General features: G+C 55.1%; 3 protein-coding genes across 3 annotated transcripts; 2 read left to right on the plus strand and 1 right to left on the minus strand.

Annotated features, from left to right (window-relative positions):
• Positions 1-517: 517 nt before the first annotated feature.
• HOXB13 (homeobox B13) lies at positions 518-4,534 on the plus strand. The gene is made up of 2 exons (XM_032162606.2): positions 518-1,275; positions 2,232-4,534. The coding sequence occupies exons 1-2, from the start codon at positions 675-677 to the stop codon at positions 2,483-2,485; spliced, it is 855 nt and encodes a 284-aa protein (XP_032018497.1). The 5' UTR covers positions 518-674; the 3' UTR covers positions 2,486-4,534.
• A 79-nt stretch (positions 4,535-4,613) lies between these two features.
• On the minus strand, positions 4,614-5,596 carry PRAC2 (PRAC2 small nuclear protein). Its single transcript, XM_032162607.2, is given in 3 exon segments — positions 4,614-4,948; positions 4,951-4,974; positions 5,530-5,596. Coding segments are annotated over 3 exon segments (426 nt in total).
• Positions 5,597-6,200: 604 nt separating this feature from the next.
• Positions 6,201-7,478, plus strand: PRAC1 (PRAC1 small nuclear protein). Its single transcript, XM_032162744.1, is given in 3 exon segments — positions 6,201-6,240; positions 6,889-6,973; positions 7,367-7,478. Coding segments are annotated over 3 exon segments (237 nt in total).
• The last annotated feature ends 3,242 nt before the right edge of the window (positions 7,479-10,720 follow it).

The raw sequence follows: 10,720 nt of genomic DNA on the forward strand, positions 1-10,720 counted from the left end.
TCCCGGGTTCTCCTCTGAGGCCGGGAGCAGCCTCCCGGCCCCACCCGCGACTCCCCTTCCCCCCCAGAAGATGGACACTTTATAGGGAGAGCTTTTTATTCTCTCGTTAAACCTGCCAAAGCGCAGGAGACAGAGAGCTAGGGAGGGAGGAGGAGAAGGAGGTGGGGCCCGTCTCCTCGTCCCCTCTCCCTCCGCCCACCACGCCTCCCCTCCCCCCAGACGTGTAACTGGGACTCTGCAAACTGGAAAGCAGCGAAAGGACACCTCCTTCCTTTTCTCTCCTGTTGTTTTTAAGTGGAATAAGAGAGAGAGGAGTGGGGAGGGAAAAGAAGAGAGAGAGGGAGAAAAAGAGAGGAGAGAAAGAGCGAGAGAGCGAGAGCAAGAGAGAGAGAGAGAGAGAGAGAGAGAGACAGAATAAGCTGGGGTAAAGTATTTTCGCAGTTTCTGCCTTTGGGATTTTATTAGCTTCTCTCCCCCAGGCCGCAGCCAATCAGCGCGCGTGCCCGGGCCCCTGCGTCTCTTGCGTCAAGACGGCCGTGCTGAGCGAATGCAGGCGCCTTGCGAGCTGGGAGCGATTTAAAACGCTTTGGATTCCCCCGGCCTGGGTGGGGAGAGCGAGCTGGGTGCCCCCTAGATTCCCCGCCCCCGCACCTCATGAGCCGACCCTCGGCTCCATGGAGCCCGGCAATTATGCCACCTTGGATGGAGCCAAGGATATCGAAGGCTTGCTGGGAGCGGGAGGTGGGCGGAATCTGGTCGCCCACTCCCCTCTGACCAGCCACCAAGCGGCGCCTACGCTGATGCCTGCTGTCAACTATGCCCCCTTGGATCTGCCAGGCTCGGTGGAGCCGCCAAAGCAATGCCACCCATGCCCTGGGGTGCCCCAGGGGACGTCCCCAGCTCCCGTGCCTTATGGCTACTTTGGAGGCGGGTACTACTCCTGCCGAGTGCCCCGGAGCTCGCTGAAACCCTGTGCCCAGGCAGCCACCCTGGCGGCGTACCCCGCGGAGACTCCCACGGCCGGGGAAGAGTACCCCAGCCGCCCCACTGAGTTTGCCTTCTATCCGGGATATCCGGGAACCTACCAGCCTATGGCCAGTTACCTGGACGTGTCCGTGGTGCAGACTCTGGGTGCTCCCGGAGAACCGCGACATGACTCCCTGTTGCCTGTGGACAGTTACCAGTCCTGGGCTCTCGCTGGTGGCTGGAACAGCCAGATGTGTTGCCAGGGAGAACAGAACGCACCAGGTCCCTTCTGGAAGGCAGCATTTGCAGGTAACCTCTATTACCCTGGGTCCCCTTGTCTCTGAGCCCGGGGTTGTGGGTCCCACTGGCATTTCCCTGGGAGGAGGAGGAGGGAGACTTGGAGCTGGTGAGAATGAGCTTGGTGCTCCTCCCTTGGTTATTAGGACTCTGAAGGAGGTCTGGGCAGCTGGAGGGCCTGGATGGAGGTCAGTGTGAGGGGCCTGAGCTGGGTGCTATCTGAAGCCTGAGGGCCACCTCAATTCTCCATGAGGCCCTGGGACCAGCCTTTCAACATGTCTGAGAGGTTTAGATCTCTTTGCTGTTGAGTGGGGATCAGGGTGTCCCTACCCAGCACAATTCCAAACTAATTTTACACAAAGGCTAAATAACTCTCAATTTGGTGAGTGGGGAGTGGGTGTGGGAGATGGGTAAAAAGGTATTGGATGTACTGTAGAGAATACAACCTCTCACTTTCTATTAGATGAGTTTTCCAATTTCCAAATAAAAATTTAGGTTTCCTGCAGCCATGACATAGGTGTGTGCACTGGGATGGGTGAATATGTGTGTGTGTGTGTGTGTGTGTGTGTACACGTATTGGGAGTGGGGGCAGAAACGTGTTTCCAGAATTTGCCTTTAGAATCTAAAAGAGTGGCCAAGAGTCTGGAAATGCATGAAGAGTGGACGTATGTGATGGTGGGCAAAGGCCTGACTGTGTGTGGTGTGTAGGTATGTTTGCAGATTCGCGGGTGTGAGAGCAGTGATGGGTGAGGGTGGCCTTCAGGAGCCAAGGCTGAGCGGTGGTGAGAGAACAAGCCGGAAGCCAGGGTGGTGTCGCGGTATTCTTTGGAGGAACAGGATTGCACGTGCGCCTGTAGGGTGACCTGTGTGCACCTGTGAGATGACTTAGCTTGGGGCTTGCAAGGCCTGGATCTGCATGGGTGGGGATCGGACCATGCCTTTTCCTCCCTCCCTTTCCCGCCGCGCAGACTCCAGCGGGCAGCACCCTCCTGACGCCTGCGCCTTTCGTCGAGGCCGCAAGAAACGCATTCCGTACAGCAAGGGGCAGTTGCGGGAGCTGGAGCGGGAGTATGCGGCTAACAAGTTCATCACCAAGGACAAGAGGCGCAAGATCTCGGCAGCCACCAGCCTCTCGGAGCGCCAGATTACCATCTGGTTTCAGAACCGCCGGGTCAAAGAGAAGAAGGTTCTCGCCAAGGTGAAGAACAGCGCTACCCCTTAAGAGATCTCCTTGCCTGGGTGGGAGGAGGGAAAGTGGGGGTGTCCTGGGGAGACCAGGAACCTGCCAAGCCCAGGCTGGGGCCAAGGACTCCGCTGAAAGGCCCCTAGAGACAACACCCTTCCCAGGCCACTGGCTGCTGGACTGTTCCTCAGGAGCGGCCTGGGTACCCAGTATGTGCAGGGAGAGGGAAGCCCCATGTGACAGCCCACTCCACCAGGGTTCCCAAAGAACCTGGCCCAGTCATAATCATTCATCCTGACAGTGGCGATAATCACGATAACCAGTACTAGCTGCCATGATCGTTAGCCTCATATTTTCTATCTAGAGCTCTGTAGAGCACTTTAGAAACTGCTTTCATGAATTGAGCTGATTATGAATAAATTTGGAAGGCGATCCCTTTGCAGGGAAGCTTTCTCTCAGACCCCCTTCCGTTACACCTCCCATCCGAGTAACAGCAGGAAGACTGAGGAGAGGGGGAAAGGGCAGATTCGCTTGTGTGGCGGTGGTGTCCGTTTAGCATTTTTCTCAGCTGACAGCTGGGCAGGTGGACAATTGTAGAGGTTGTCTCTTCCTCCCTCCTTGTCCACCCCATAGGGTGTACCCACTGGTATTGGAAGTCCCCATCCTTAACACGATGATTTTTCTGATTTTTCTGTCGTGTGAAAATGAAGCCATCAGGCTGCCCCTAGTCAGTCCTTCCTTCCAGAGAAAAAGAGGTTTGAGAAAGTGCCTGGGTAATTCACCATTAATTTCCTCCCCCAAACTCTCTGAGTCTTCCTTTAATATTTCTGGTGGTTCTGACCAAAGCAGGTCATGGTTTGTTGAGCATTTGGGATCCCAGTGAAGTAGATGTTTGTGGCCTTGCATACTCAGCCCTTCCCAGGCACAAACGGAGTGGCAGAGTGGTGCCAATCCTGTTTTCCCGGTCCACGTAGACAGATCCACAGTGCGGAATTCTGGAAGCTGGAGACAGACGGGCTCTTTGCAGAGCCGGGACTCTGAGAGGGACATGGGGGCCCTCTGCCTCTGTGTTCATTCTCTGATGTCCTGTATCTGGGCTCAGTGCCCGGTGGGACTCATCTCCTGGCCGCGCAGCAAAGCCAGCGGGTTCGTGCTGGGCCTTCCTGCACCTTAGGCTGGGGGTGGGGAGGGGCCTGCCGGCGCATTCTCCACGATTGAGCGCCAGGCCTGAAGTCTGGAGAACCCACAGAACCGAAGCTCCGAGCAGCGGGTCGGTGGCGAGTAGTGGGTCGGTGGCGAGCAATCGGTGGTGGGCCGCGGCCGCCACTACCTCGAGGACCTTTCCCTCCCGGAGCCAGGTCTCCAAGAAATCCCGCGGCAGCCGCCGCAGCCAAGGGATTCGTGTTTATGGCCCGCGGTCGGGTGGGATCCTAGCCCTGGCTCCTCTCCCGGGAAGGAGTGAGGGTGGGACGTGACTTAGATACCTACGAATCTATTTACCAAAGAGGAGCCTGGGACTGAGGGAAAAGGCCAAAGTGTGTGAATGCATGGGGACTGGGGGTTCGGGGGAAGAGGACGAGGAGGAGGAAGAGGAGGTCGATTCCCTGATTTAAAAAATCGTCCAAGCCCAGTGGTCCAGCTTAAGGTCCACGGTTACATGCACCGCTCAGAGGAGGTCACTTTCTGCCTTCCACGTCCTCCTTCAAGGAAGCCCCATGTGGGTAGCTTTCAATATCGCAGGTTCTTACTCCTCTGTCTCTATAAGCTCAAACCCACCAACGATCGGGCAAGTAAACCTCCTCCCTCGCCGACTTCGGAACTGGCGAGAGTTTAGCGCAGATGGGCCGGTGGGGAGGGGGCGAGATAGATGAGGGGGAGCGGCATGGTGCGGGGTGCCCCCTTGGAGAGAGGAAAAAGGCCACAAGAGGGGCTGCCACCGCCACTAACGGAGGTGGCCCTGGTAGAGACTTTTGAGGGTCTGGGACATCTGGACTCCCCATGCTCTAACTCCCACACTCTGCTATCAGAAACTTAAAACTTGAGAGTTTTCTCTCTTTTTCACTCGCAATAAATTCAGAGCAAACAAAAGATGTGGAATCTTAGAGATTTATTCCACTAGTGTGTTAGGACCATTAAAAAGACAAGGGCGCCCCCTTCCGGCAGAAGCTCACCACTCCAGGAGAACCTGCGGGCAGGCTTTCATCCCCCGCAGAGCTACAGGCTTCCAGCAGCCTGGGGCCTCGTGGGTACTGTGCTGCGTGTGGGGGTCCAGGACCCGATGTCGCCTGCCATTAGGCCAGGGCATCGGCAGATGTATTGGTCCAGCCCCCGAGAGACCCAGGAAGAAGGCAAGGAGGTTCGGTACGAGCGATCTCGCATGGAAGAAGAAGGCGGTCGGTCTGCGGGAGCCAGGCCGCAGCGCCATCCGCCTTCTGTCCAGGTCTTCTTTAGTAATATATTTATCTGCCTCGCCATAACAATTCGCGGTGTGGACCCTCCCACTTTTTTCGGATTTACTTGTATGGAACCTGTGCAAAAAATACTAAATTTCGTTTTGTATTAAACCCTTTCATTGGGAATCCCTTCCCAATTTTAGTCTCCCACCTATCCCCGGACGACCACATTGAAATCTCTCACTTATTTGTGTTTAAATCACAACAAAATCTACAAACCTATATTCGCCTGCAGCTATTTACTTTTAAATAAGGGCTATGTTAAGCTACAGGAGGAAATGTTTTGCTTACCATTCGGATAAACGTGTGAACACAATGTCACAATAGGTGAATCCAGACAACGATCTCACAGACGACTAACGCAGAGGCACACACATATACTCCGGAAAATAAGCAGGGCGCCTTTTCACTAACAAGGCGCAATTGTACTCTGAGCTGCCCTCCAGACCGTTCCCCTCCCTCAGAGCCAAACTCCCGCAGCGAGTCTCTCAGTAAGCTACGAAGCGGGATCACAGGGTCGCGTTTACGCGGGCTCCAGGCCCGAAATAATTTCTAAGTCCAAAGCAGGTGGATTTTATTAGGCCTCCAGAAGCCGAATAAGGGAGTAGTGGCGCAATGCGTAGAAACTACCTCCGGAAGCTCTTTTTGAATCTCGGTTCCGGCATCCACAACGCAGAGCGCGAACCTGAGGCTCCATCTTTCGGGTTTTACTCCGGCTGGCGAGCGCTTCCGGGGACCCTGCGAGGCCGCCGCCAGCCGAGAATCCGTCCCGCCTTCCCTGCAGGCGATCCCTACTCCAAATAGTAGTTCCCAGACCAGAAGCCGGAAAGCCCTCGAAGCAGGAAAAAACCTCATACAGGCCCCCCAGTTCTCGGGAGCAGCTCCAGCTTTCCTTTCCCAACCCAGAGCAAACTTCTCTTCCGTGCAGCTCCCCTCCTCCCCTTCATTAAAGTTGTATTGAAGGTTCTAAGTGCTGCACTCTAATTGGGTTTCCTTCAGGGGAGACCCTGTGCCCCCCAGCCCCACTGCGTCCTAATAGAAACCCCCGACCTGCAACCGCGAATTAAATAGATGAACTCGTTACCGTAAACTTGCAATAAAGCCCGGAGGCGACTGCTGCGGAGGGGGCAAAAGAAGGTTTCGTTGTTTTTGAAATTTATACCATTCTCACCCGAACAGTCGCTCTCCAGGAAAGAGGGGAGAAAGCTCTGGAGTGGCCCTGGGCCTCTCGCCCAAAAGCAGGACACCCCGCCCCTCCCCCCAGGCGCTGGCCTGGGCCTGAGACAGATTTAAAACATCCAATGGGGAACCGATGCCAGCCTTCTTCCTCTCTCCCTACCAGTTAGTTCTGTGTAGAGGGGATGAGGGGGAGGGGACGAAGTGGTCGGGAGAGAGTGAAGGAAAGAATTCCACCATTACCTCCTCTCCTCCCCTAAACTGCCCCCAAACTGGGAGGGGCACAGGGGGCAGTAAAAGAGTTTAATCGCCCCTAGAATAATGCTGGCGCCCAGCCTGGGGGGAGGGTCAGGGACTTTGCCATTGAACTTGAAGTTCCAGGCTGGTGGTCTCCACCACCCCCGCCCCCATTTTCCTAAACGTTTTATGGGAAGAGGGAGGAAGGTGAGGGGAAGAGAGGACTTCTCTGGCCTTGGGAAAGAGGGAGGAAGCCAATCAGGGGAGGAAGGGCCACAGCAACTAGGAGGTCCAGGGAGATTCGGAGGTTTGCAGGAAGGCGAGGAGGCTGCTGGGAGGAGAAACTTCAGCTTTCGCCCCGACTTGCAGCTATGAGGTGGGGAGCCACCAACCGCAGGCCTTCTCATTGAGCCCCGCCCCAGACTCTACAGGGAGGGGGGCACCCAGTGCTGTGCTCCCGTCCTTCCTTTCCTAGCCTAAGGTGTGCAAACAGAGCGCCACTGGGAGGCTGAAACCTTTAGGCCGATGCCTGCTTGCAAGCTCAGGCAAGCTGGATTCTGGTCCCCACCTTTGCAGAGACAACAGCGGTATTGTGAGCCCATTTCTCAGATCAAGGACCGGCCCATCTTACTACCTCCAAGAGTGCTTTCCTCTCTAACAAGGTAAACTAACTGATCGGTGGGCCAAGGGCGTTACCGACGGATCGCTCAGTATGGCAGCTGCTTCAGGAGGCCCTGGGAGGGAGTCTCCCAGGAATTTGGGAGCCTTCAGAAGTTTTGGGAAACAAGGGAAGGGTGAGCAGCAGGCTCTCACCGACACCACCTGGCGGGAGCACCTACTCGCGGTTCCTGGAGAGACCGGCAGCCTCCTTGGGCAGAACGGGACAAAGAAAATGTTTCGCAGCACGCGGGACCTGCAGGGCCTAGGCGGGGGAGAGGCTTGGGAGTGGGAACTAGCACCCGCTGTAAGGTCCGCCATAAGACTTAACGTTTGTCTCCAATGGGATGGAGTCCTGGCATAAGCAAAATTAATATTGTTAATGTTATTATTATTTAAAATTACAATATTTAACAAAACATCTACTTTGAAAACCGGGCGAGGCCAGGCGTGGTGGCTCAGCCTGTAATTCCGGAATTTCGGGAGGCCGAGGCAGGCAGATTCCTTGAGCACAGGAGTTCCAGACCAGCCTGGGCAATGTAGCAAGACCCCGTCTCTATTTATATAATAAAATTTTTTTTAAAAAGGAAACTGGGTGAAAGTTAACCGTGATTATAAAATTTGTTTTTGTTTTTGTTTTTTACTAACTCATCCTTAAGGCAAAAGCTCTGGGCCTTAAAAAAATAAAAACAGGCCAGGCATACTGGCTCATGGCTGTAATCCCAGCACTTTGGGAGGCTGAAGTGGGCAGATAACTTGAGGCCAAGAGTTTGAGATCAGCCTGGCCAACATAGTGAAAATGCTAAAAATACGAAAATTAGCTGGGCATGGTGGCTCACATCTGTAATTCCAGCTACTCAAGAGGCTGAGGCACAAGAATTGCTTGAACCTGGGAGGTGGAGGTTGCAGTGAGCTGAGATTATGCCATTGCACTCCAGCCTATGTGACAGAGTGAGACTCTATCACAAATAATAATAATAATAATAATAATAATAATAATAATTGCACCTTTTGTCTGGGCCCCTGGCTTCCTCATTCCCTTTCCTGCACCCTCTCTGAATCTCTGCCTTGCCAAGTGTGGGATCAATGCCACAGCAGGTATGTGTGTGCACAGGGGCTCTGGGTCCAGTACAGAAGCAGGCTGGGGGCCACATGCTCACATCTTCAGCCAGCCACTGATATTGCCAAGTCACTGGCCTTGGAGTGGGCACAGTAATCCACAAAAACACTCAGGACTCACCTAACTCTCTTCTCCCCACAGCTGGCTCCTTACCTGCCAGTTCCCCCTCCCATAATGACAAAACCCACAATTGAGTGAGCACTTTATAACCTAAAGAAATTGAAACTAAGAGGGTAAGTTACTTGATCTGGGTCCCAAAGCAGGAGCACTTAACCTCTACCACCAACTGATAAAATAGAAAGCCCAGGGACTCCTCCATTGTCAATATACCTCTCCCCACAAGGCCCTTCAGACACTAACAAGCACCTGCTTCCATCCGGAGTCACCCAGCTGAGATCATACAGGTGCATCCAAATGCCCTAGACCCAGCCCCTCCTCAGGCACTGGACAGATCTGCATATATGCAAACAGGGGATTAAACACATGTGGACATTTTTGTCAACCAACTACTCATTTATTGAGTATGCAAAATCTTCCACTAGGGGTGGAAGGCAGGAGGAAAGAGATGGAAATATGCTCTCCCTTCCCACCAGGCCTGACTCCTATGCTGGTAAATCTTGGGTCTGCAGCTTCCCCATATGTGACCTGAGGCCAGGGGATTTTATTCCATGACCAAATGACTACAATCAGAACAAATGAGGAACAGGACGGGGAATAGGGAATGAGAAAGATACACAAACACACACACACACACACACACACACACACACACACACACACACACACACACACACGCATGGCTTCTGGGAGTCTTCCCTGGAGAAGATGCTTGGAATATCAAATCCGGGAGGGAAGATGTGAACAAAACTCGGAGGAGGAGGCCAAAAAATGCAGGTCGCGGTGAGTAGAAGGACGGTGTGGATCCTCGCTCCGGGTGAGCTAGAGCTGGCCGGGCAGAGAGCAGGGGCATCTCACAGGGTCCTGGACCCCCGGGCGAAGCCTGGGCAGTAATCAAACGTCCCCTGGCCCGCTCAGAGGCTGATCGCCTTACCCCCACCCAGGTAGGCACGCACCCGCACTACTCGCCAAACTCCTCAGACCCCAGGCGGAGGGCAGAGAGGCAGCTCTTGGTCCGCGGGGTCCGTACCCATCCTGTGGGCCCTCAGCTCCCCAGCTCTAGGTGGGCCCAGCCCGTCGTCCTCCGCCCGAGACCTGCGCCCAGCCTTTGTCAGGTTGATGGCTGAAGCTCGCCGCACCTCCCATTCCAGGCAGGGTTTTGTCATTGAACTTGAGTCAGGCTATAAACATTCCTTCACCCCTCCGGAGCCAGGCCGAGACGCGGAGGGGTGGAGGGGAAGGGAGGAGGGGGCTGTGGAGCGACCCGGAACGCAAGAAGCCGGGCCTCTCCCACCTAAGCCCGCGCGGCTTTATCAAAGAGCTTCCAATCCTTGCCTTCCCGGGAACACCCGCCGGGTCTGCAGCTAAAAGCCGGATTCTTGAGGCCATCCGGCAAGTCAGGCCAATGTTTTGGTCAGGATAGACATGGTGTAACTTTTTCTCTTTTTCTCCTTGGCATTTCATGTTCGTTTCCCTTATTTTAGGCAGTCCAATCCTTAATTTATTTTAATAATCAGGATAAACAAATGTGTACACAAACGAATACTAGCTAAGGCCGAAGAATTATTACAGAATATTCGAGTCGGTCGTAACGAGGCAGTGGCCGCTCGGTTTTACATGCGCCCCTCCCTCGGCGGGGTTATCCGGGGGGCTGTCGCCCGCCGCGCTATCCGATCCCGGGCTCCTACCAGAGCGGCTGCCGAGCCCCGCGGATTTCCCAGCTGCCTTCCCAGGACCTGGAAACTTAAACTTCGCAAATGGGGCGTCTCCCTACTCGTTGGCGGAGGAAATAGCGGCCTGGAGAGCCGTCCGACCCGGGAAACCGGCGCGTCTTTCCAGGCGACCCGCCAACTGCAGAGGCTGCGAGGAGCGGCCTGCTCAGGCGGTAGTAGTGCTGCGTGTGTGTGTGTGTGTGTGTGTGTGTGTGCGCGCGCGCGCGCGCGCGTGTGTTTAAAGAATTCAGGATCCTGGAGCAAGGGAAGATCGAACACTGTATCTCCGGGTCTCTCCCTGGCTCAGTAACATCCAGTCGAAGGTAAACAGGGCGCGCAGGCGCGCGGGGAGGCGCAGGGGCCACTCCGTCTGGCGTGGGGCTCTTCGAGCGCAGCGCTTCCTTTCCAGCCGGGAAGCCCCCGCGGCTCAGCGACACCGGCTAACGAGATACTAAATCGGGCGAGGCAACGAAAAGCTCCCGGCCTCCGTATATGGGGCCAGAGACCCTGCAGGGAGGCAGGTCCCCGCCGACAAATCGGAAGAGGCCTGCGGGAGTTAGCCAGATAATACTCTCCCTATCCTACCCGCCCCCACCAATTTGCCTTTTACTTGCCACAGAGTTTGCTCGAACCAAAGGGGTTTGCAGTCTTCTCCTCCTCAACTTTCGATCCCCAGGCCTTCGCGGCCCGGGAAAGAATCCAGCCAACCCTTCTGTCTTTGTCTGACCTTCGGGGAAAAGAGGCGTGGGCGCCTGGGTCAAGTTCACGGACCTGGACTGTGTCTTTTAGGACAAGCCGGGGC

The sequence above is a fragment of the Hylobates moloch genome, unplaced genomic scaffold (assembly GCF_009828535.3).
Source record: "Hylobates moloch isolate HMO894 unplaced genomic scaffold, HMol_V3 SCAFFOLD_10, whole genome shotgun sequence".
NCBI classification, from domain to species: domain Eukaryota; kingdom Metazoa; phylum Chordata; class Mammalia; order Primates; family Hylobatidae; genus Hylobates; species Hylobates moloch.